This window comes from Caloenas nicobarica, chromosome 2 (genome assembly GCF_036013445.1).
Source record: "Caloenas nicobarica isolate bCalNic1 chromosome 2, bCalNic1.hap1, whole genome shotgun sequence".
Taxonomy (NCBI): Eukaryota; Metazoa; Chordata; class Aves; order Columbiformes; family Columbidae; genus Caloenas; species Caloenas nicobarica.
Genome location: NC_088246.1, coordinates 115,132,013 through 115,158,820, shown reverse-complemented (window position 1 = coordinate 115,158,820; position 26,808 = coordinate 115,132,013). Strand labels below are relative to the sequence as shown.

At 39.0% G+C, this 26,808-nt stretch overlaps 1 protein-coding gene across 4 annotated transcripts in view; it reads left to right on the top strand.

Annotated features, from left to right (window-relative positions):
• The first annotated feature begins 445 nt into the window (after window positions 1-445).
• ROCK1 (Rho associated coiled-coil containing protein kinase 1) overlaps window positions 446-26,808 on the top strand; it is an 88,548-nt gene continuing 62,185 nt past the window's right edge. For all 4 annotated transcript variants that reach the window (XR_010605767.1, XM_065628347.1, XM_065628346.1 and 1 more), the window contains exon 1: window positions 446-1,660. Coding sequence is in view for 3 of the 4 variants with exons in the window: in XM_065628347.1 (XP_065484419.1) it covers window positions 1,568-1,660 (93 nt within the window). In the remaining variant the exon portion in view is untranslated. The remainder of the gene's footprint in view (window positions 1,661-26,808) is intronic.

Sequence of the window (26,808 nt, the reverse complement as noted above, 5' to 3'; positions counted from 1 at the left end):
GTTGGGACGCGGCCCCGTCGCTCCGCGCACGCCTTCGCCCGCACGCAGCGCCCGCCGGAACCGCCCAAGGGCGGCGGGGGAGGCAGAGGGGCACACAGAGAGGGGCGCGTTTCGCCCCCCTTCCCGGTAGGCCGCAGAGCCGCCGCCGAGCTGCGAAACCCGCCCCGGTCCTACCGGAGCCGCGGCCGTTTCGAACGCGCCCCCTCTCCTTCCCCCCCCGTCCGCGTCCTGCCGCGGCCGCTGGGCGCGCGCCGCCCACTCCCTCCCGCCCTTCGCTTCCCGAGTCTCGAGGGCGCGGCGCGAGCACGCCCCCTCCGACCGTTGAGCGGCGGCCGCGCGCGCCCCGCCCCGCGCGCATACCTTGTGCCTCCTTCCCCTCCCTGAGCCGTTCCCTCCGCGCATGCGCCCTGCGCCTCTGTCCCAGCCGCCTCTTCCCCCCCACCCCGACTGTTCAAACAGGAAGGCGGACATGTTGGTGTCTTTCGCAGGTTTCCTCACAGCCGCCGCGGCCGGACCTTACGCTCTCCCCTCCCCTTAAGCCACCTCCTTCCCTCCTCCTTCTCACGCTGCGACCTCGGGTCGGTCCTGAAGTGGTCCGGGCCTGCCGTCCCGTCCGTGAGGCGGAGGAGCGGGAGCGGAGCCGGCGTTGGCAGCGGCGGGAGGCAGCGAGGAGCTACCGGCGGCCGCGCAGCGAGGAGGAGGAAGAAAGATGCTGTTGCCGTCGCTCCGCCGTTGAAGTGACTCGCCCCCTGCCCGCGGGGGGCACTCGCAGCGGGGGCCGGGCCGGCCTGTGCTCGCAGCTGGCAGCCCTGCGCTGCCCGCCCGCCCGCAGCAGGCAGAGGGGCAGCCGAGGAGAGGGGCAGCCGCTCCCCCCGGCCCGCCCGGGCTCTCTCGCTCTGTGCCTATGGAAGGACCAGCCCCACGTCGCTGAGAAACGCCGCTGAGAGGATTTTCCTACGGCTTGATTTTTATTTACTCTCACTTTTGCATTGTTGGTGTGCCTGCAGGTTTTTACCTTTTTTTTTTTTTTTTTTTTTTTTCCCCTCTCTCGTTTTTTGCTTTCTTGTGACTTTCCGGGAAGAAAGCTGCGCTTCGGAACGTGGCACCGGCCCGCCGCCGCCGCTCCTGCAGGGCGAGGAGGAGGAACCGCTACGCTGGCTCCCAGGGCGGCTTCCCCGGCTGGGAAAATGAGGTTGCTGAGACGCTGGGGCCCGAGCAGAGGAGGGAGGGAGAGGAAACCTGCTGCTGCAGGGCTGTGAGCAGCCCAGGAAAGTGCGTGCGTGCGTGGAGGAGGGGGGAAAAGCAGCCTCGTCCCCCTCCGCGGCCGTGGACTCTTTGGTTTTCTGTCCCCTTGGCGGGGCAGCGTGGGGGATTTGCCTCAGAGACTTCTGTGATTGAAGGGATTTTGCAGGAAGCGGTCCTCAGCCTGGTATAGGCTGTGTGGTTTCTCTTTTGTGCTCGCTTGTTCCTGTTTGGTGTTTTGTGTTTTTTTTTTTTTTTACATTTTCATTATTTTTAACCTAACTTTGCTCTGGAATAAGGGAAACTTATTTTTATCTCCGGAAACATGTCGACAGGAGAAAGTTTCGAGTCTCGGTTTGAAAAAATCGACGTGACTTTGAAGGACCCCAAATCCGAAGTGAACGTGGACTGTTTGCTGGTGAGTAGGGAGCGCCGATGGGCCCCCGGTCCCGTCTCCCCGAATTTCTTACCCTGTGGGACCGAATCTCGCAGTCCCGGCTGAGTCACCACCCTGCCTAACTCCGCACCAGTGTTTTGTTGACTCCGTGTTGAGCTGAGGGTGCGTGAATGTCTCTCTGAAGGGAGAGCGGCTTTCATGCCAAGGAGGCGCCCGCCCGGTCCTGCCCCAGACTTGTCATCTCTCTCGCTTCATGCACCTTTCTTTTCTTCACCGGCTGTCATAAGGGGCGGTGGACACTTTGTACAAAGGCATAATTCGTCAGTGCCAGCCCTTTGTGTGAGCAGGAGACTGTAAATAGCTTTGATATACCAATTCCCTCTTCAACAACTTTTTTTTTTTTCTGAGAGTGAGGTCCTCTTATGTTGTGGTTGGGCAGTGCAGCACAGACTTCAGCCTGTTTAACGTAGACGTTTGCAAATGCTAACTAACGATGTGTAAAACTCAGCTCTGAGATTAATATGCCCTTACAGGTGGGGAAGTAGTCGTGGCAAGGGTTCAAATGCATTTTAAGCTAATTGGTGTGCTAGGCCTGGGATAGACGGCTGCTTGCTTATTGCTTCTCTGCTTTACCGTACCTGATTGTTCAGTGGATCTCTCCAGTGCTGTCAGTGTTACAATTGCGTCGTAAGAAAGCAAACCATAACCCTTCCTGACATAATCCCACATCATTTGGTAGTTGCTTGACAAAAGTGGATGATGTTTTGGTTCTGATTATAGGAAGCGTATGCCAGATCCAACCAGTCTATTTGGCACGTAGCTGGGTACTTAGATATGCCTAGAGATACCCTTAAATAGTAGTAAATTGTAGTTTGTGATTTTATGCTGAAGTAGAGAATTTCTTTTCTTTGTAACAAGTGATAAAAGTTTTTTAGTGTTTTTGTTTGTTTGTTTTCTGGCTTTGTCAGAGAGAAGGACAAGTGAATTGAATTTGTTGTTAGTATGAACTTTGACATTTGAGGCTGGGGGGAAGGGAGGTGTGGGGGTGGAGGTAGCTCTTAATAGTCTTTTTTCATCTTCTGCTTCATGGCTCTTGCCAGGAAGCTTGCTTGAGCACAAGGCAGTGGAGCAATAAAAAGAATCTAATGAAAGAATTTGTATAAGTTCATGATATTGTGTACTCTGTTTAGCTTATTACGGATTTGTGAGCTTCTGAAGTGTTGACAGGTCAAACTTAACATCCCTGAATCAAAGCAGAGCCTTGTGGATGTTGTTGCTACAAGGCAAAATAGCACTGCATCTTCCAGTTAATGTGCTTCTTTTGATCTAGTTTACCTATTTGTTGTGTTAGAACTACAGTTAAGGTGAAGAGCTCTGATGCTTAGGATATACTGTGTCAATTTCGACAACTCAAGACTACTGTCAAATCCTACTTTTTACACCCAGCTTCTATTGATAGATTTCAAGTATGTAGATCCAGTTAAGAGTCCAGAGGTTTGTGTTGTGTGCGTTTTTTTTGTGGTGTGGTGTTTGTGTGGTGTGTGTTTTTTCTTTTTTTTCCTTTTTTTTTTACATTGACCATGATTCAATTTGCTAGTATGTGCTTTAATGCTGGCCATACTATGGGGACCTTCCTGCAGTGATAGTAAGGAGGCTGCAGGTATCAAACATGTAGTTGATAGTATCTTTAACTGTATTCCTTCACCTTTTAATCAGTTTATGGATTTATCCCTTTTCAGTTATCTTAATCGTGATTTGGAGCTAAGCGGTAGTCAGTTTGGGAATCAACTTGTTGGGATACTTCCTGTCATGCTTGTCATAAAGTTTTGGAACATATGTTTACATCTCAGATCTTACGAATGTCCTCTAAAGTGAGAATTTTTTAGGAATCTTCTGAGATTTTTGGTGCATACCTTTGCATTTTCTTTTAAATGCAGCCTCTTACAGTATATTAATCAGAATTACGTGGTGTGGTGTTTTTTTTTTTTTTTTTTGCTAGCCCTAATTACATATACCGTTCTTTTAAACTAATACCCATTAAAAAAGGAAGTACTTCGGAATATATCAGCTGGCTGTTTAACTTCTTCTGTGTTTGGTCACTATATCAATCTCTCTGCTGGCTGCACTTTTGTTTCATCTCTCTCATCCTGAGTTGATTCTTGAACTCTTTTCTATAGAATTTAAGTGTCCTAACCCTTTTTAAAGAGTTTAAATATTTTGCACCTGTTCTTAGTGTGGTGATTCACACTACAAGCATCATTCTTGGCCCATCATATTATATTATTGATATATCAAAAGCCTCATAATATATGCAGTTATGTTTTTAAGGAAGAAATGTTTAGATGTGGGTGTAATTGTTCTGCACTTAGAAGATATTTTAAGATATACACTCTGTCGCCCTCCCCCCAGCCCCTCTTTGAAGAGGGAATTTTGTCAGTCTCTAGGTCTGGTACACTTAAAGATATATATTTTGTAATCAGACTCAATACCAAGAAAAAAATATTTTTTTTTTTAATAAAACCTTTTAAATCTAAAATATTTTTTCCCTTTGACTAAAGTTGTGAATTGATATTATTTTTAATCATTTTCACTTTTCCTGTGCAAAGGTGTTATCTGTGTGTATCTGAGTGGTAATACATTAATAACTGATGCACAGCCACTTTAAATTCAGCATCAGATATTCTATACATGTAGGCTTAAAATGCTGGAGTTCCTTTAGTTTCAAGAAAAGCCTTTTTGGCTGTGTGAAGAAAAGTCTCAGCAATGCCCTTAGCTTCTCTTATTATGTTTTTATCCTTTTTAGCTTTAATTTGTTTTGCTTCTATTCTTACTCTTCTTCCCCATCAGTTTGTAGCTGCTGTAAATTAAAAGGCAAGCATGGAGTAACCTTTAAATCAGTCTTGTAACTGTTTTGGGTTTTGTAAGTGCCATAAGCTGGGTTCTATATGCTAGAGGGACTCTAAATTTGTATGTGAAGTAGAATGAAAACACTAAGAAAAGGGGGAGGGCTGATACAAAGAAAGGCATGTTACTGTTTCAGGAAGGTGTGGGAGAATAGTGCTGACAACAGAGCAGGCGGAAGAGACGCACTGAGGACTATGCAACTTCTACATGCTGCAGGAAGGAAATTCATAAACCTGAGGTGCAGGAGAGAGATGTGTTTATTTTTCCTGTTTTCTCTTATGCAACTGTAATAAAAACAGAATAAGAAAACTGACTAAGTTGCAACTGCCTGTAACTAATTTTTTTTTTTCTTTGGGGCTTCCATGCACTTGATTTAGTACTACGCTGGGAAATCATAGATACGTTGCCTTTTCTGAAGAGCCATGAAAAGGCCAAAGCCTAAGTTCTGTGTAAAGTATGTGCCACAGTGTAAGGTGGTGCTTTTTCTCAAAATATCGGGTACTAGGAGTCCTATGGTCCTAAAAAGATCTAATAAGACTCTGGTAGGTAGTCACACTCTAGGGTGTGCAATGATCAGATACTGGTGAATACCACAGTTGTGCTAAGTAGAGCCGAAGGCAATGTAAGTAACTAGCTATTAACTTGAGCTTAGTGTCTAATTAATGATGTTGGGCAGTGTAAAGTTGTATTCAATGAGCATACTTCTACAACAATTTTGGAATAAAACCAGATTTCTTTTTCCTCTGTTTCTCACTAAATCCTTGGAGTTTATGGGTTTCTAGTTTTTGGAGAGCAGGGAGGGAGGGATGTAACAGGTAAATGGACATGGAACATTTTGACCTGAAACTGCCTAAGCTTTTGATTCAAAAATAACTAGTAAATTTTAATGAAATTGCTTTTTGGTGCTCTCTCTGCTCTGATACTAACTCAAAAAGAGTCTTTTCGTGTTTTATGTAGACACTTGAGTAACTCAGTTATTCAAGTACTTAGTCAATTACCCGAGTGGTTCTTTTTTTTTTTTTAAACTAAAGACTCTTGATGGTCTTAAATCTTTAAAGATATGAAATGTTTCACTTGTTCAGCAGTTTGGCTTCAAATTAGCTGACAACAGTAAACACTGTGTATGACAAACTTGTTTTATGTAGTTTCAAGAGGTTTTAATTTTGGTTGCATCAGAAATACATAGGTACAGAGTGTGATTCACCTGTGTTTCCTCCATCTGTTTCATTTCAGCTTTGCACAGGAAAAGGTGAAATGATCTCATTATCTTTGCGATTGGAGTTCTGAATCTTTATTGTCACTAGACTTCTTAGGGATTTGGTAAATAAATAAATAATCAAAGAATATAACTAAAAGTACCTTACTTCTGAAGTTCTTATCTATCAAAATAACTGTCAAAAATCAGCTTAGCCAAAATCACATTAGCTATGCTGTTTGGATTTGAGTGATAAAATGTTAGAGAAACTTGGTATCTGAGAAGCTTATGCATTTGCCTATGAAGCTCATGCATAGAAAAAGCAGAGTTGGAACATTTGCAGATTGTCAGCTTCGAAAAGCTGTAATTCGTCTGGAAGTGGTTCAAAGTAAGGGGAAATGTCATGGTTGACTAAATCTTCTTGGACACATTTCTACCATGCTTTAGATCCACGTGCAAGGTCCTGTGTTTGAGGTGGGGCAATCACCAGTATCATTACAGATTGGGCATTGAATGGATTGAGAGCAGCCCTGTGGATAAGATCTTAGGGATATTTTGGGGGAATATCTGAATATCTCTTTCTTCTGACAGAGAGGCTTTTTACCAGAGCCTGTAGTTACAGGACAAGGGGCAATGGTTTTAAACTGAAAGATAATAGATTTAGGAAGTTTTTTACCACAGGAATGATGAGATGCTGGAAGAGGTTGTCCACAGAGGTTATGGATGCCCAGTCACTGGAAGTGTTCAAGGTCAGGCTGGATGGGACTTTGAGCAGCCTGGTCTAGGAGAAGGTGTCCCTGCCCATGGCAGGAGGGTTGGAACTACATGATATTTAAGGGTCCCTTCCAGCTCAAATGAGACATCTGGCTGACCTAGAAATATAATTCTTTGTCTTCAAGCTACCATATCCAAGCTTTAATGTGCAAACATAATCAGTTTTGCATATAATATTACCTGCTCATCACTGAGAACTGTGAAATATATAGGTTGTTGTGAAATTAATGATAAAATATGTAACTTGGTATGTTAAAGGTAAAATGCAACTGTAAGATGGCTTTGGAAATGCAGGAAGTTGGTGCATTCTCATTTCAGGTTGCACTTCTTAGAAGACTTTTTTAATATTATGTAAGCTTCTAGAAAGTTAACAGTAGAGATGGTGGGACTGTCAAAATGTTAGCATCTGACTCACAGTGTATGGTAGGTTTTATACAGAAATAACAGTTAACTTAGCCAATTCTGCTCACAAAACGAGAGGCTATAGGAATGTAATTTATTTTTCCTGTAAAAATTTTTAATCACGAATGATAATAGAAAGTTGATGTTAAGACATATTTCAACAAGAGGAATAAAAAACCCAACTGAAACCCTGTTCTAGGTTATAAATGCTCTTATCAAGTAAACATATTTGTAAACAATGTCATCTTCCCTGGCAACTGTGGAGTGTTCTAGTTTTGTGGTAGTGGGAAGGAAGAGGGAAACACCTGGAATTTGTTTGCAGGACAAATTGAAAATCAACCTGCTGGTCTCTAAATCCCAGAGGACAACTACAGCTTCAGGAGCCACTCATTGAGAACTTAACAAATATTTAGAAGCAGTGTGAGCAGATGATATTGGTAGCCTCACAGTTGGTGTTAGCAGAATTCCCTAGGACATACTTTAGTACTACATAAAAATAAAAAGCTTTTTCAGGTCTCTTACCAAGAAGTACTGAGATGTTTGTCTCGATACAGGATGTTTATCTTGAATTCGAGAGGTCCCAAACCATGTAATTAAAAACTTTTTTTGTATGTTTCTTGATGCTTTTTATTGAAATTCCTTTGTCATCAAGAAACTGCAGTTCCAAATGGAGATGCTGAAAAAACTGAACTTCCTTCTTTGAGAACAAAATTAGAGAATGGCTGAAAACTATTCTGTCTTTGCCTTAATGTGTCTAGTCATTCAAGCAGCAATAAAGGCAGAAGGCCGATGAGGCAATATTGGTAAAACTGTAAGCACTATGCAGACAACACCCAGTTATAGTTCCTTTAAAACAAATGCAAATAATACCATCTTTTAGCTTTCTCGGTAGCCTGCTGAAATATACATCCGGATTAACAGTGGTTGAACAAGAGCTGAAACTTGATCTTTGTGAAGAAAAGTGGTTTGGAGCTCTTCCTGTCCATAGTGTTCTGTTTTATTGTGTCAATTGGATCTGTAGTGTGATCTTTAGTCAGGTTTCTTCTTGGGCTTTTCAGTATTGGTGGATATCCAAACAACATCAACAGAATATAACATGATGTGGTGCATCTTCAGTTACAGCAGTCTAGAGGCTCTCTAGAGAAGCAGCATTTGCTTGGTCTGGTTAGCTAGCCACCCTGCTAGGGGAGAACTAGCACAGGCTCAGTACCAGCTTCTGACTGGAGTATGGGTCAAAGTCTATTCTGATACTTAAAATCTTGTAAAGGATTGGCTTTAACTAACTGAAAGATTGCCACTCCCTGTCAATATTTATACCATACAGACTGTCATGGGGACAGTACATAAGATCTCTTTATTAATAGGTCCTAATTTAAATCCAGCTGCTGATTTCTTTATTTTAGCTTTCCCTCTTAAATTTCTTATATGCATTCATTTTTCTGTTTCTTTTATGAGGTTGAGAAATATGTGGAAGTTTTCTTGGATTTTTTTTTTTTCAGTTGCTTGGTCTGAGATGATGCGAAGGCCTGATGCTTTGAAACCTCTGTAGAAAACGCTACACAAACTAAGCCTTTATTTTGGACTGTAGGTTGGAACTACCTAAATGTGTTTCTAGCTTGTGTGTCTGGGCTATAGAACTTATAATTGGTCTAGAAACACAAATGGAATATGTACTTTTTTTCCCCTGCAGATTTTAATGAGTTATAATATTAACTTAAAAATATAACTAAGAAATCCTTGAATTCCAATAGTTATACAAATATTGAGTAACTGTGTCTTTATCTCTTTTCTCTTAAAAGCTGCATAGTATCCAGACAGTGCTGCATTGCATTCACATGTATTAAATTCCAAGGTATGAATATATTCAGAGGAAAACTGATACTTCCTGATAAAGTCTATCAGTGTTAGATATCTACCTCTAAAATGTAGTAATGAAACATGGCAATTTTTGTGTGTAGTCACTGACCACTCTGAAAATGTTGTTTGTGTGGAGTCTGGGCTTTATTGGCCATTATTTATTTGCTAAAAAAGAAAAGCTCAGACTACCCAAAATTAAGTATGTCATCTGGAATGCCCTTTCCAAAGAAGAAGAGGCCAGAAGCTTCTCCTGAATTCTGGGGATTTCAGCTAGCAAATTTTTCCCTGTTTTGTGGTTGGAGAAGTTACATTTTTCAGAAGATGGTTAGTACGACTTGTATTTTAGCTGTAATGGTCATTTAAAATGGGAACACAAGAAAGAAGGATGGTTCACACTGGCCACTGATGCTACACTTACTATTCCAAGAAAATCGAGATCTTGAGATAAAATCAGGTTCTTTATGTCCGTATTTTGATTAGAAGCTTCTAAAGAAAACTCAAAAATTAGTTTCTTCTGTCTAAATCAGTTAGTTTGGAAGATCATTTGGACGTCTGACTTTTTAATTTTTTTTCTCACCTGTGGCTGAGAAAGTAATTTGTACGTATAGTATCTGTAATTACTGTGTGCTTAACTAGCACTGCTGCAAACACATTGTTGTGCTGATTCAAGAACCTGATGCTTTGAAATGAAAGCTAGAAAAGGACAAAAAGGGGAAAACGATGAGTGAAACACTGTACAGGTATTTTCTCAAATGCTTGAGAATCACAAAACCATAGAACAGCCCAGATTGAAAGGGACTTCAGAAGGTCATCTGGTCCAACCCTTCATGGGAAGGGAGCCTCCATGAGGTTATCTTGAAAACCTCCAATAATGGGGACTCCACTGTGTCCCTGGGAAGGTTGTTACAGGGACTGATTGTTCTCATTGTAAAGAACTTATTTCTTATATAGATATAAAACCTCTCCCAGTGCAAGTTGTACTCATTTACCCTTGTCTTTTCCATGTGGCTCCTTGTGTAAAGACAACCTCTATCCTCTTTTAAGTACTGGAATATTGTGATGAGGTTCCCCCTGAGCCTTTCTCTTCACCAGGAAGACTACTTCAGTCTTCCCTCACAAGGCAGGTTCTCCAGCCCTTTGATGATCTTTGTGACCCTCCTTCAGGCTCTCTCCACTCTGTCTGTGTCTTTGTTGAATTGTGGTGACCAGAACTCTGCTCCAGGTGCAGCCTGACCGGCACTGAGTTGAATGATCACATATTCATATCTGCTAGTAATGCTCCTGGGGATGCAGCCCAGGATCCAGTTTGCCTTTGGTGCTGCAGCAGTGCTCTGCTGACTCATGTCCAGCTTGTTGTCCACCAGGAACCCCAAGTTCTTTCAGCAAGGCTGCTCCCCAGCCACACAGATCCAAGTCTGTATGTACTACATTCTTTGGTTATGTTGTCCCAGGTTGCAAGACTGTGCACTTGTCTTTGATAAACTTCATATTGTTCTTACTTGCTCACTGAGCCTGTCCAGGTCTCTCTGTAAGATGGCTCTCCCTTCTGATGTGTCTACCTCACCACCCAGTTTAGTGTCATCAGCAAACTTATTGAGAGTACGTTCAATCCCATCATCCAGATCATTTACGAACATGCTGAAGAGTGTCCAGTATCCACGCATGGAAGACCCCACTTGTGACAGGCTGACAGCCTGAATAAAAAACACTGATCACCAAGAGATCTTGAGATATTTTAAGAACAATATATTTGATGTCTCACCAAAATGAACTCAAATTCAACTATATATTAGCAAACTTTATACAGATAATTCTTTGTGCCATTTTGATGTCATCACACAGGATATAGAAACATTCTCAACATACTTCCTTCTAACAAAATCTAGAGTAGGAAATTGCAATTTCACTGTATTGAAAACAAAAATTCCTATTAATTATTCTGAAGCTTGAGTACTTCAACTGAATTGCATGGTTTTTTATTTTAAAGGAAAATGCATGTCAGGACTTCATATGATATATATCTATATATAAAAGTACCGTGAATGGACCAAACATAAATCTTTCTTTCTAGCCAACTCATTTATTTCATGATGATCTCAAGTGATTAATGAAGCTTTTCACAGAAAGGCTTTCCTGGAAACCTGGGAAGCACACCTTCAGAAGTCAAGTAAAAGGCAAGCAATAGTTGCATGTGAATTCATTAAGGTAGAAAACCACTACATACTCTGTATGTAAGGCTAACAAGAAGGAGAATTATTTCAGAGAACCAATGAATTTTATTTCTTACAACCCTCAAACTAATTAGGTCAATAGAACATCTTAGTGATCTTTCCCCCTTTCCTCCAGTGATTGCATTACAGGAAACTATGTCAAACAGGAACAACCTCCTATTATACTACTGAGCATTTTCAGCTGAGCACTGGTCACTGTAATTTATAAGCTTAAAAGTAGTTTAAAATGCATACATCTTCATTTTAACAGCTTCATATAAACACACAAACAGCCAGGCAGTACTGAACTTTTTCTATCAAAAGCATCACATTTCATGAGCTGTTCTTAATTTGTCTCCAATTTTCCCCCTAGAGAATACAATGCCTACCACACAGTCTACGTAGTTAGAGACCAACAAACTCTGTGAACGTTAAAGTTTCCATGCTACTAAAAAACTTAAGGCATTATAAAAGTTTATTACTGAAGAAAAGTAATTTTTAGACTCACGTACTAATATACAAACTAAGCTTTTTTACTTAAAAACTATCTCACAGCCACAAGTTTAGGTTCAGATAAATTCATTTCCCCTATCTTATCTGTCTATTCTTAACTAAAGGAAATAAAACTCTAACTCAAAATACTTAAGAATCTGAAAGCAATGGCTTATCTTAAAATAACACAGTTTAACATTGCATCTTCATTGGTATGTTATAAACAGACTCACACCTTCCTTTTGACATAGTTTAAAAAGTCTTCTTGTGGAGTTTTGTCATTGGTATTTGCCACGTGTGCTTGAAGCTTGATGTCGTTTTTTCAGATACACCATGGTACCACCAGTGAAATTTCCCGAACTCTTGAAAAGAGTACAAACAGTAGCTTGCCTCCATACCATCAAACCCACAAATCAGGGAGGGGGAAAGAAAAAAGTACTTCCTTATTTTAGATGCAGGAAACAGAAATTCAAAACAGTCTCACAAAAAGCCTGAAGAAATCAGGAAGCCCTGACATAAGTCACCATAAGCCAAACAAACAATTCCAACCCCAAAATCATCTTTAATTATAAACTTCCTAATTTCCCTGCCCATTTTCCAAACCTCATATTTGTATTTATATATTACAGAGAGACAAGACTTAGTTCTAAACAAAAAGCATTTTCTTTTGGTTCTTGTACCCTACCACCATCCCGTAAGTGAAATCTGTTTTGTGTTCTGCAGTTAGAAATAGTCAAAAGTACAAAAGGACAATATCACAATCTTATACTATGCTGATGGTCTGTATTTGTTGATATTTCATTTACTAAGTAGGAGGAAAAAAAAAAGAGGATATTATGGCACAGCAACTTTTGATTTCAACTTCCATGTCTTTTCAGGTGAGATTTTATCTTTACTCAAACAAGAGAAAGTATTTAAATGGAATGATTCACTTTCCACAATCTTGAAGTCAAATGGATAAACAGTTATTTTTTAAAACTGTTAAGAATGAAGTAATTTATGGTAAGCAAACATGCATTGCATGAGCTTAAGAATTAACTCGAGAGCCTGTGTATAGACAGATATGGCATTGCTGACAAAATTATTTCTTTGCCTGTCCAATTAGTCACTCATCCTATCAGAACTTGACTACTTCTTCGCTACTTCTGCAGTAGAAGTAAAACAGAAATTAACTGATCTGAACAGTGAAGAGCATGAGTTATTGACAGAATTCTCCTGTATGGTCCTCGTAACAAGAGTCTTCACAGCTTGCTTCAGAACAACAATGTGACTAGTTCTGAAGATTTCTCCAACTGTCTGATTTTACAAGCCAAAAGCATCTCCAAAGACTTTAAGGTCATGCTACACTCAGAAACTATATGTACAAAATAGTTTGTGGAGTATGAGAAAGGCTGAAAACAGCCAAAAGCATTTTAGTAAAAGAAGACAAAAGCTTTTCCAGGAAACATAGTAATCTATTATCTACAGAGAGTCTACCTTCTTAATGACATCTCCAATTCCAAATTCAGTGTACTAAATAAATAAATAATAAAAAACCCCACCCACAACCCAAACAACAAAACGTACAACCAAAAAACCAATCCAACAAAACACACGATCTCTTCAATAGCTCAGCTTTCAGTCTGTAAGCCTTAACGGGCATTTTGTTATTTTCATCACTATCTTTGTTAGTGTTGGCAACAATAGCCCCTGTTTCAAAAGCCATGACAATTATTGCTAATACTAGCAGAGCAAAAAACCCTAAGTCCTAATAAGTCTACCATTTGGTTGGCACCATTTTTGGTCTTGTATTACTAACAAGAGGATACATAGCATGTAATAGCAGGTTTGAATGGTCCCAGCACCACCAGAAACAACATGATAGGTAGGCTGCAAATTGTTTAATTGACAACGAACTTAGTAGTAATTGGAGTTTAAAGAAGAGGACAGCAGGTCAGAGAAGATGTATTAGAGCAAGAAACAAACTACTAGGTAGACTGAAGTGGCAGAAGAACCGTTCCTCTTTGCAAGGAGAGAGTAAATTCTTTCAGCTTAATACTGACAGGATTCTTTGCATGCTTACAGTTGAAGCTACTTTCTAAGAAGAGATTAGGATAATAATACATTGGTATAATAAGATTTCATAACAAGGGCTCATGAAGAAATTGTATGATTCCATCTCTTAACACTGACAGCTGTGCATAATATCAAGACAAAGTTGTGAGGCACGAGTATTACCTCTATTTTCAACTACAGCTTCATGTCCTGCCTGGTATTGTTCCATCCAACCTGGCATCAGGCAAGAATAACCAGCCAAAACTCAGTGTCCTACCTTCAGCTTTGCTCCTCCTTGAAAGATCTTTCCCATCAACTCCTACTCTATCATCTCCTGGCTGGAGAGGCTTCCTCCCCTCCTAAGGACCTTAACACAGAGTCACTTCACACTTGTAGTCAAAGGTAGATCTCAATGGTGGAATTAACACACTGGACTCTGTCGTCCACACCCCAGGAACATGGTGCCTGTTGTACTGACACCTTGCACTTCAGCTTCTGCCACAGGCAGTCTCTCCTCCCTCTTCACTTGTCCCCCCCCAGGTATAGAAAACACAATGCTACCAAGGTTCAGAATCATGAAAGACTGAAGTGGCATTTCTGGAGTGTAAATTGGACATCAGAGCAAGGCAAATTCTTTCCTTTTTCCTCCAACAGAATAATTCTGCATCTAATCTGTTTCAACTCCAGTTACAGATTAAACTTAATGAGTTTACCAATTCACAGCAACTGTCCCCTCAGATACAAACCCTTACTCTTAAAATCTCCAAATCTACAATTGCCTCCGTGCAAGGAGCTCCTCTGGTCTTGTGGCAGATGCCTTTCAGAAAATTATTTGGGCTACAAAGAGGTTTACTGACCAAGTTAAGAAGGCCAGAACATTTGAAGAACTCTGTAGATGAATGCAAAATGAGTACTGATGTCTTTTCTGTTTAGTTTTGCTGAACTTTATTCTCTGCTATGAAGTCTCAATCAAATAAACATACTGCTGTGAAGTAGAAAATCACAGGTTCCCCAGAGAGGTTGTGGAGTTTACTGCCTTTGACATACTCAAAAGCCATCCTGGGCAGCCTGCTCTAGGTGGCCCTGCCAGAGCAGGAGGGTTAGCCAACATGACCTCCAGAGGTCCCCTCGAGATTCAATCATCCTGTGAAATAACAGTCATTTGTACTCAACAAAATACTGCTTGAACTGTGCACATGGTATTAAATATTAAAAAGTCAGACATCCAAATCATGTTCCAAACTAACTGATTTAGACAGAAGAAACTAATTTTTGAGTTTTCTTTAGAAGTTTCTAATCAAAATATGGATATAAAGAACCTGATTTTATCTCAAGATCTCGATTTTCTTGGAATAGTAAGTGTAGCATCAGTGGCCAGTGTGAACCATCCTTCTTTCTTGTGTTCCCATTTTAAATGACCATTACAGCTAAAATACAAGTCGTACTAACCATCTTCTGAAAAATGTAACTTCTCCAACCACAAAACAGGGAAAAATTTGCTAGCTGAAATCCCCAGATTTCAGGAGAAGCTTCTGGCCTCTTCTTCTTTGGAAAGTGCATTCCAGATGACATAATTTTGAGTCCCCATTATTGGAGGTTTTCAAGATAACCTCATGGAGGCTCCCTTCCCATGAAGGGTTGGACCAAATGACCTTTTGAAGTTCCTTTCAGTCTGGGCTGTTCTATGGTTCTGTGATTCTCAAGCTTTTGAGAAAATACCTGTACAGTGTTTCACTCATTGTTTCCCCCTTTTGTCCTTTTCTAGCTTTGGTTTCAAAGCATCAGTCAGGTTCTTGAATCAGCACAACAATGTGTTTGCAGCAGTGCTAGTTAAGCACACAGTAATTACAGATGCTATGTGTACAAATTGCTTTCTCAGCTATAGCTATCAAGGTCCCATTTTCTGAGGTGACACTATGCAGGATATGAGCAGCACAGTGTTCATGTCATTTGTCTTGTAATATCAGAATAGTAGAATTTTAAAAAAATAGACTTATGGAGAAAAATCTTGAAATCTAGTGGTATGAAGAGATGGAGGAAACTCAACCACAGAATGCGTATGCAACAAATCTAGTTTCTAAATGGACAAAAAGATAAACTGCTTTAGATATATTCTTAAAAATTTTTCATCCTAAATGGAACTATAAATTGCAATTTATCTGAATTTTAAAAATAAAATAGAAAAAGTGGCTCCCATGGAATTCATTTTTTTTTTCTTTGTGACATTTAATACCATGCAAGTGAAGATGAACTCTGTCTGGAAGGAGGAAAAATATAAATTCCCAATACTTAAACCAGCAGGTTCAAATTATCCGTTTAGATTGGGAAAAGATCTCTGCTAAGGAAAGAGAAATTTGCAAAGTCATCAGAAGCTAGTAGGAGTTCTTACACACTCCGTAGGTTTTGTCTCACGATGGCTTCAGGTGAGAAGTTGCTCAATTAGTATATAACTCTCCAAATTAAGAATTAGCATAGCATGAACTTTTCAGTGAATGGGATATAATTATTTTCCATGAGCATGGCAGTAATAGAGATAATTTGGATTATTAAAGATTTTTACTATATACAGTCAACTCTCGTTAAGCAACAGTTAAGTTTTACTGCATGCAGATACGTAGTTTATTTGGGCATAGAATAATGACTTCAAGGATGTATATCGATATGCTTTCAAAAGATAGCTGAAGTAGTTGGTTGAATCAGGTGTCTTTCTGAATTAAAAAAAATGCCCAGATTATGCTCTGATTTCAAGTGTATTTTTTTCCTCAAATTATTATTTTGTAATAAAACTTGAAAGTGCCAGAGATTCATTTTAGAATTTCATTTTTGTAATCAAATGGGTGTTAGGGTGATCTATAGCAACAATCCCCAGGTCAGTGTCCATCAAGAGTGAGGCCACAGTCTTGCTGCAACGTCATCTTGTCTCTGTTTTTTAAGTCAGTGCCTAATACAGCTACCACCTTTGTGCTACGTGCAGTAGCTGTACTACTTAGATATATGCCTTTTAAAATGTACCTTCCTGTTATGTTCTGGGTTTTTCAGGATAAGGAGGCAGCTACCACAATTAATAGCAGGAGATATATGAGATAAAAATGCATTAGGGAAACTCTGTGGCATGAGCAAATCAAATACTAGCTAGTGGTTATGGTCTTTTCTAGGTTGCAGTTATGTAAGGCTATTGGCATCCTCCATTCACTTTTGAGGAAAGTAGCTGCTCCAACATCTGCTGTGCCAAATGGGCGAAGTCAAGCACTATTTCTGTGGTGTGGCATGGAAAAGAGGTTAAATAGGGATATCTTTTAGCCATCCATTTACCATCAGCTTTCTTTTTGTATTTCAACTAGTTCAGGATACAATGTGTTGGTAGTTGACTCTTGACAGAACTGAAGATGTAAGATGCATTTATCTTTGAAGACACTTGAAGGTATGCATTTAGCTTTTTACAGAAAGCAGCAAATTTATTCCGAGGATGGGATAAGAAATGTAAGTTATAATGTCTTATTATTGGCTTTGCCATTCTTAGGATCTTACTGCTGGCTTTACCATACTTATTGAAGGCCTTGGCATTTTGGTAGTTAAAAATCAGAATATGTTTTTGACATGCTCACAATACTGAACCATTTTTAGAAGCAGATCAAGTCAGGTTGTAAGATCTTCAGAAGGTTTTAAGTTAAGATTAACTTTTATGTAGAAACAGCATGTGAGAATTCAGAACTGCTCCACTCAACTCTTTTTTTCTGAATTTTCTTGCTCTTGTCTTCTGGACAGTCATGAACTTTCATACTGGTTTTCAGAACTTGTCTATTCCTAGATGGGTTTTGTTTGACTCTTTTACTCTTCTGCCGTGTTCTTATTTCCTAACAACAATTTGTACAAAAAAGAGCTATAGTCAAGGATATCGTAAGTGATATAGTTGTCTCTTAACCTGCATTCTCATTTGTTAACATTTACTTTTAAATGAATCTGTTGAACTGGATTGTGCCATCTTCCAGAGAATAAATGTATTAAGAGGTTTTTAAATTACGTAAGATTATGTAAGAATTGAGATTTGTCATGTCGTAGTTTGATAGGAAGATAAAGGGACAAAATTATTAAGAAAGGACCAGTTCACATGCATGTCCCTTAAATCCAAATTGTAAGGAGCAAGAAAGCAAACTCTAAATGTTTGAATATGATCTGGTCTGAACGTTGATCTACAGTGATTCAAAAAAGAGACAAAGTTAATTTCTTTTTTTATTTGCTCCAAGTCATACAGTGTGGTATCTTGACTGAAGCAAGTAAGGGGTTTTTTTGAGTGTGTTTTACATGACACTGTTAGATGAAATGCTGCATTGCTTGTCTTCTCTGAAGACTTTGTCTTAAATGTACAGCTTTGCATCATTGAACTGCTTATAACTTTTCAAGTGCAAAAGAGTGTATTTTTTGCAGTTTTTGGTTTGTCTTATTTCTCCTGCCCAGCAGTTTTAAAAATGTGAATCAAAATGAAAGTGATAGGTCATTTTAAAAAAAATATTTTTAAGGGCTGGTTGTTTGGGATGTGTAAATGTATGTATACAGAATGTATACACACAAACACACTTCCTGCTGTTAAACCTTTCCTAATGCCAAATGGTTGTTTTTTTCCTTTTCTAAATTAAATTGCTTATCTGTAATTCAGAGTCTAGTTAACTTAAATAACAGAGCTTACTTCAATGCCAGTGAATTTTGTTTGAATACCACAAAAGATGTAACTTTTTTCTTAATTTCCTCTTAAGTCTCTGAGGCTAGGTAAATATTTTCAGTTATAAAATTATCATGGTTGGTAACAAGCATCCGTTTCCAAAATGGCTGTTTACATGCATGTATTTAGAATCATAGAATAGTTTGGGTTGGAATTTATGTAGCTATGTATGTAGTTCTTCAGAAATTGGCTCTGTGGTCCAGCAGGGACTTCAGGAAATGAAGTGCAGGAGGTGTAACTCTGAATTCTTGAAACAATGCTACTGCTCTTTAATTATGTTCTGGAATATCACTTGTTGATATTTTGCCATATTTAGAAATTGGGAACCTGCTTTACTAGGTGTTGTACAAACACAGAATTTGTATGGGTGGGAAGTAGCAGATACTACCTGACTTGACTGGACATGGCTTTTGAACCACAGGTTATATATATACACACATACAGTGTCACAATCTCCCTTAGTTCATACAGATTTCCAAGAAAGTAGGTTTTTTCTTCTTTTTCTTTTTCTTTTTTCTTTTTTCTTTTTTCTTTTTTCTTTTTCTTTTTCTTTTTTCTTTTTTCTTTTTTCTTTTTCTTTTTTCTTTTTCTTTTTCTTTTTCTCTTTCTCTTTCTCTTTCTTTCTCTTTCTCTTTCTCTTTTTCTTTTTCTTTTTCTTTTTCTTTTTCTTTTTCTTTTTCTTTTTCTTTTTCCTTTTCCTTTTCCTTTTCTTTTTCCTTTTCTTTTTCCTTTTTTTCTTTTTCAATTGGATGTTGGAAAAATGCTTTCGTAAAACAAATGCTGGGAAAAAAACATATAGAAGTTGGATGCAAGCCAAACACAGCCTTTCATTAGCTTTTGTTTTACTTTTTAGAAAACATGTTTTCATCAGTTTTGCTCTCTGCTTAATGAGAAACAAAGTGACAGCTACTCAGAATAGTCTGTGGGATGGAAGAACAGAAAATGTAATGTTAGTGTACTCTGATTTGTTTCATGGCAGGCGTTTATGGTGTGACAAAAACATTGCTCACCCTCATCTCCTGTAGAGATTAAGTTAATCAGCCCAAACTCAGCCTTGCTCCCTTGTAAGGACAGGCAGGAGAGACTTTGACAAGATTCCATGGTAGTGGCAATGGTCCAAACAGCTCTGGCTCTCTTTCCTCTTGGGCTAAGATTTGTTTTCTCTCTTCTTCTAAACCTAAAAGAAAATCATGCCTTTGGAGGCCATATATCAATCTGCTGCATCCTCTTTGAGTGAGAATGTGTTTTTCGCTAGTTTTGAAGTGGAATGTTGGGAGAATAGTATTAGGGAAGAGCTGACTTACTCGTTCATATCAACGAAGCTGGAAAACTTGGTGGAAGAGTTGGTTTTCAGCTATTTCTTAGAATTTTAGTATTTTTCATCCCTATAATAGCAGTATATAAGCTTGGTGAAAATATCCAGTGTTCTAAAAGTTGAATACCACTGTTTTATGAAGTTCTGCTGTTTATGTCTCTTACTTGAGCAACTATATTAGAACTGTGTTTCATGCTTGAGCAACTGTATTGGAAATGTTGGGACATACTTTATTGGTATATGAAGTCAATGGCTTTAGTTTTCCTCAAGCTTGAGTGTCAAGGCTTGAAAGGAACATAGAAAAACTTATTTGCGTGTCCCTAGATGAACTTGCAAACCTGATAAATCACATAATCTCTGGGCCCTTTTGAAATTAAGTGTTAGATCCTAGTGATTAATTTATAATAGTTTCTCTCTTCCTCTAGTCTTGGAATACAGTACTTGAAAATCCCAGGTAAACTGACCTGTATTATTTCAGTGTTACATATGATAAAATCCTTACTGATTATCATGTAAGAAACTTGCAGTTGGAAAAAGCCACCCTAAGTTTCCATGGACAGCTTTGGTTCTGCTCTGGCATTTCAGTACTTGAATATGGAACCATGTTTTCATGTAGGTTTTTGATTTTGTAGTTACACCTCTCTTTTTTACATGCAGTCCAAAGCATTCAAGATTTTACTCACAACTATACTATGGTGTCAGAAAGGGTAAAAAGACTCCATAGAAGAGATTAGTTTTAAATACCGTTGAAGTATTTATTGACCTGAAAGTAGTCACTATTGGTGGCTTGAAAATACACTTAAACATCCAATATTAATTAAAAATTGTGTTACTACGGGCATTGACTGTACATGTTATTTTATTTTCAGCTGGATTTTGAAAAAGAGAGCATGTCTATTTATCATGCCTTTTTTTTTAGCTGCTTAAAGGGTAGTGGGTAAAAGTATGTTGTTGCAGGTCAGTTTATAAATTTAATCCATTGGATTCTGGAATCTGGAAAAAAATTGTTAGCAAAAGTGCTTTGTACTATATTAGCAGTGAAAATCCTTGAAAAATGTGCAAAACTTGCTGGTTTATTCTTGTTAGTGACAAAATCCGGTCAGTTGTGAAGAATCTTGGTACTTGGTGATAGAAGTAACTTGTCTATATCTAAAGTAATGCTTATGAAATTTTTATTGCTTTAAAAAAACCCCACTACTTTGAAATCGTTCTTGTGGCAATATTCATCATGGAAAAAAGAATATATATAGAAAAACATTGGCTTTATGTATGCATAATTATTTTGTTTTATTGAAAGTGAAGTTTTTCTTTTAATCAGTACATCAAAAAAAAGTCCGTGGGCTTTGGTAGGGTTTGTATTATGAAACTGCATAATTATGCACAAATTTTTAAGTAGTGTTAGTTTCTTGTTTAGTTGCATATTTCAAATATCTGTTTGACATGTGATTGCTTGTGATGGAATGTTTATTGCAGACATGTAGCTAGAGTTCCGAGAGGAGATTGCACAGAGAAGCTTCTCAGAGTTGATTCTCTACCAGAGCTGTGCTCGACTTCCTTTTTTAAAATTTTTTCAGATGGGCTTGTATGTGACCCTAAAGAAAAGCATATAGCTTTACAAATTGCTATTTTAGTTTCTACAAAGTATTTTTCGTATAATTCTTTCATAACCTTCATTTCTGAACTTCTGTCATGACTCTTCACCTCTAATTGAAAAAGTTTATTGTTTATATCTATAGTTAACACACAGTTTTGTTTACAGCAAACATAATCCAGGTCAGGTGACAACAGGTATTATTATATAGCTGATGAGGTATTGTTGCTTTATAGAAAAACTAGTTACCTTCTTCACTGACTTATTATATTGCAAACTTTGCTGCTAATGTTGTGTGTGTGTGTATTTTTTTTATAGCAGAGATAACATTTTTCAAAAGTGTAAGTGGGGCAGCTAGTGGCAGCAATTTAAGCTATTGATGGGAGAATTTACTTTTACCATAATGTGTTAAGCTAAGAGGTCTAAAGTTGCTTTGCATATTAAGCAACCTTTACAAGGGCTAATGCACTCTTATTTGTGGTGTTTGCAATAATGTGTTATGTTTCTTCTTAAGAACATGTTAGTGTCTTGCTAATTCCTATCTTGTCCAACTGACTAAAGCTTACTTCCTGAAGTCTGACTTCATAGATACCTGCTTGGAAAAAATCTTGAGAGGCAGACAGCAGTTTCCGAGGCAACAGATGAGGAGGGCATTCTGTTTCCTTTGCTAAAAAACACTGTTTCTTAATGGAGTTGTGCAGTTGCTTTCCTTTCATTGAAGTCTTCACCTGACTCCTTGCAGGCTGCTGCCTTAAGAAGCCTAAGGCTTTTGAGCTGGAACAGTTTTTTATTCATTCATATCTCTGATCTGTCTTCTATGCCATTTATTGAAGGGAAGTTATGTACCAGTATTTGCATCCATAATTTTAATCTATCTTTTCCTTTCTAGTGAGTGTTCCTTAAAGTGTTGACTCCCATTGATCTAAATTGGTAGTTTTAAGTGTGTGTGTTTTAAATGAAAACATTAAGACTTCTAAACCAGAAGCGGTAGATCTACAAGAATCTGTCCTTCCATGATAACCAAGAAAGCTGTGAGGACCTCAAAGGACTTTTTTTTATGTAATTTACAAGTGAGATTTGTTTTGGTTTGGTTTTTTCTTCCTTCTCTTCTTTTAATTTTCTTAAGTAGTTACTTTACGTTTTAGGTGGGGGAGCAGGGCTTGCCTTATAATTTTGGCGAGTGTGCTAACTTTGAGAACTTGAGAGGATGTGAGGTCACTTTTTCCCCCCACGAGGTATTTCTGTGGGTAGCGTTACCCTGCTGTATGTCAGGTTGGCTGCTCATCTCCAGTTGCAGTTGTTAGAGTAGCTGGGAACTCTAGACCTATGAGGTACTTCCTAAGGCCAAGTGCTGAAGTCACTGTGAAATGATGCTTCCATGGTGATAAACATCAGTCAGTTCTTCAGCTACCAGTGCTCCCTGTTCTTTTAACACTATTTAAATATATATGCTTTATATGCGCATTTAATACAGTTTTATTGAAAAGGGCAGTTTTAAGAAGCTGTACTTATGCTTTGTTTAATCCTAGAGTGAGACAAATGACACTTAATAAATCATTTAAACCTAGAGTACATGGTCTATTTTCTTATTTTTTTACATATTCAAATACCAATAATCTATGTAGCCCTCCAGATAGTTATACAACTATTTTAGTCTTTTTATGTAAGATATTCCATTGATGGCATAATGTGCCACATTTGATGTAGAAGTTTTGTACTTCATAAAACACAGAGCAAATCGACCCAGGCAGGTGAATCTTTTTTTAAGGAAAAAAAGTCGCAAATATCCAGAGATCTCATTTGCTGTGAAATGAAATAATACAATTTGACTTAATAGCAATCAGGTTTTGCTGCTATTACACGTCTCCCTGAACTATTTTCAAACAATATCTATTATGCCTGTTTCAGCATTAACTTTACTGAAATATATTGCTGGTGATATTTTGCTCTATATTCTTCATCTTCCTTGAAGATACTGCTCTCTCATCTGATAGTTGTTCTTAAAGAGATAGTATTAAATGGAATTAATTCTGCTGTTAAATTGAAATAATAAAACACTAATAAATTGAAGCTTGGATATATTAACCACAATAAAATATCCTAGTATAGCGAAATTAGTGTTGTAATGTAGCGTTAGAAGTTTGAGTTTGGAGGGGAGGAAAAACCCCACTGAAATACATTGTCTAGAATGCATCTTCAGACAATGTGAACTTTCGATAATTTTAGGCATAAAATAGTACCTAGAATAGGTGTCATTCAGAACAGATCTATGGATCCAAGTTTCCTGCATCTAGTCAGTGGGCTCTGGTGTGAAGGAGAGCTATGACTTGCCCTCAGTTTTAGCAGAAGCCTGAGGCTTGTAGGTTCTCTGAGTTATGTGTGTACTGGTTACTGACAGTACTCTTGCATGCTTACTGTATATGAGTTAGTTTCACAGATTTGCACTGCATTTTATTTTATTTTAGGAGAAGTTTCAGGTGGTAAGATTCATTGCTGCAGTGGAAGAAACAGCAACACTTGGAAAAACTACATGCCTGTGAAAGAGCATTACTACTTGTCTGTATACCTGTCCATAGACTTACACCTGAGGCTGCCTTCCGTGCTAATATGGATGTTAACACTATTGAGAGTCTGTGGGCTCTGGTGTTAGTGACAGTGTGTATTTTGGTATATATATGTGTGTGTGTGTGAATATATATTGAGATACCTATATTAATTCATAATTTACTGAATCATGTAGTAAGTGTATCCTCTAGGAATCTGTCAGTAAAAATGTTGATGTTTGAACAGTATGCAAGTACTTGTACTTACATACGTAACTGCACAGAACGTGATATGGGTGAAGTTTGCAGCTATACATGGAATCACTCCTTGAAGAGGCTGAAATGAAAGAAGTGATCCGTACTGCTTTCAATAATCCTGCCGTGAGGTTTCAAGATCTCCTTATTGAGATTTTAAATCTTTACTGAGTCAAACTCTTAGCTCTTTATGGAGTTTAAAAAGCATCTTTGTGAAAGGCTATGTATTTAACCTAAATTTGCAAAAGCTCTTTATGAGTATTGCAAGATTTTAAGAAGTAACGAGCTCTGTAGAAATCGTATGGTGCTGGCAACAAGAATGGGTGATGAATCAAGTGCCTTGTACTCAGGCTTATGTGTCAGTTTGTATACTTTGCCTAGTCTAACAATGTAATGAAAATTCTTAAGTGAAGTGCCTTAACTCTGTCTACATTGACTTGTATGCTTTAAAGATGAAGTATGAAATTGCAGTTTTCTGTTCTCTGGACATCAAGATAAATCAATGTAATTAACTTAAAACTAAGTAGAGGGATCTTTTGTGTACTTGGTTAGAGATAGATAAGCATAGCACTATTGGCATTCGCCTGGAAGCTGGCTTTCAAGCTGTGTTCTTGCCTGAAACGGGTTGTATAGACCTATTCAGTACTCGTAAAGGTAAACTTCCAGTTGCTCGTTTAATTAAAAAAACCAAAATCCACAAAAGTATTAATGTTGTGCACATGAGGAAATTCCTGTGTGTGTGTGTTTTTCCTTACCATTGAATTTGCAGTACAGTATTCCCTAAAAGAGTTAAGTATCAAAGAGGAGTCCAAGGTTTTCTCTTGATTCAGTTAGTAGCATCGGAAAAAAGTCTGTCCTTGTCACAAAAGAGTAATGGCTGCTCTGGACTTACTTGCATGGCTAAAAAATGTGACTCACGCAAAGCTAAACCTTGTAATGAAGCTTTCTTGTTCATCACTTGCCACACTGGTAGGGAATTGAAGGATATTTTTGATAGACTAATTCTTTGCGGGAACTACCTTTATGCAAACCAAAAGCACAGCTTGGCTTTGTAGATAAAATGGAACCGTTGAGATTGGAAGGGACCTCCTAAGATCACCTAGTCCAACACCTTTGCGCAAGTGAGGTCAGCTAGAGCAGGTTGCCCAGGACTGCATCAAGTCCGGTGTTGAGTATCTCCACAGATGGAGTCTCCGCAGCCTCCCTGGGCAACCTGTATTTGACCACCTCCACAGTCAAAGAAGTGTTTTCTTGTATTCAGATGGAATCTCTTGTTTTTTAATTTGTGCCCATTGCCTCTTGTCTTGTCAGTAGACACCACTGAGAAGAGTTTGGCTCAATCTTCTTAATTCCCTTACATTTTATACATGTGGGTAAGATATTCCCCCTTTGAGCATTCTCTTCCCTGGGTTGAACAGTCCCAGCTCCCTTAGCCTCATAGTATGAGAGATGTTGTAGTCCTTTCATCATCTTTATGGCCCTTTGCGGGGCTCGCTCCTGTATGTCCATGTCTTTCTTGTACTAGGGAGCCCAAAACTGGACCCAGCACTCCAGGTGTGGCCTCACCAGTGCTGAGTGGAGGGGAAGGATCACTCCCCTCGAGCTGCTGGCAACACTCTGCCTAATGCAGCCCAAGATGCTGTTGGCTGCCTTTGGTATGAAGGCACATTGCTGGCTTATGGTCACTTCGTTGTCTGCCAAGAAGGACCTCAGGTCCTGGTAGAGCTGCTTTCCAGCTGGTCAGCCACCCCACCAGCATGTACTGGTGCCTGGGGCTGTTCCTCCCTGGGTGCAGGACTTGGCATTTCCTTTTGTTGAACTTCATGAGATTCTTCTCTCCCAGTGTCTCCAGCCTCTGCAGGTCCTTCTTACAATTCAAAGATCTGATCATTCCAACAATTCAAAGAAACTCCTGGTTTGGTTTTTTTTACTATGGAGTTGAGGTGTTACTTTTCATGTGTGTTTGAAAATAGGATATAAAACCCACCTTCTCACTTACAGCACTTAAGTAGGCTTGTTCAGTATCGATAGTTGACCACAGAGATCTCTTATGTATGACAGGGGGGTGTGACAAATTTTGATGAACACATGAAAATCAAGTTCAGTCAAGTTTGTTGATTTAATGTAGAGGGGGAAGCTTTAGTACTATAGAAACAATTAGGAAAATGACTACAATACAAGGAACTAAAATATGGATAGTTAGTGTTGTAGATCTTAAGGCTTACTTTGGTGGCTGCAAAAAAGGAAGAGTAGCAAATACTTTAAACTTGGGTAATGGCCAGTTGGTCCAAGGAATGCAAGTTTTGTATGCTGGTAATACCCACTAAGGTGTTGTTTTTTTTTTTTAATTTGAATGCTAGATAAATAGTAGACAAGTGTCTCAATAACAAAGTTTCAACTGGATCTAATACATTTTTCTTTATCATGTGCTTCCAGTGGATGATATTATCATAGAATCAGAGAATGTACTGAGTTGGAAGGGACCCACAAGGATCATCGAGTCCAACTCCTGTCCCTGCATATGACAACCCCACAGTTCACACCATGTGTCTGAGGGTGTTGTCCAGTCTCTTCTTGAACACTGTCAGGCTTGAGGCTGTGACACCTCCCTGGGGAGCCTGTTCCAGTGCTCCACCACCCTCTGGGTGAAGAACCTTTTTCTCATGTCCAGCATAAACCTCCCCTGGCACATCTTCCTGCCATTCCCTCGGGTTCTGTCATTGGTCATCAGAGAGAAGAGATCAGCGCCTGCCCCTTCTCTTCCCCTTGTGAGGAAGCTGTAGACCACGATGCGGTCTCCCCTCAGTCTCCTCCAAGCTGAACAAACCAAGTGACTTTAGCCACTCCTCATATGGCTTCCCCTCCAAACCCTTCACCAAC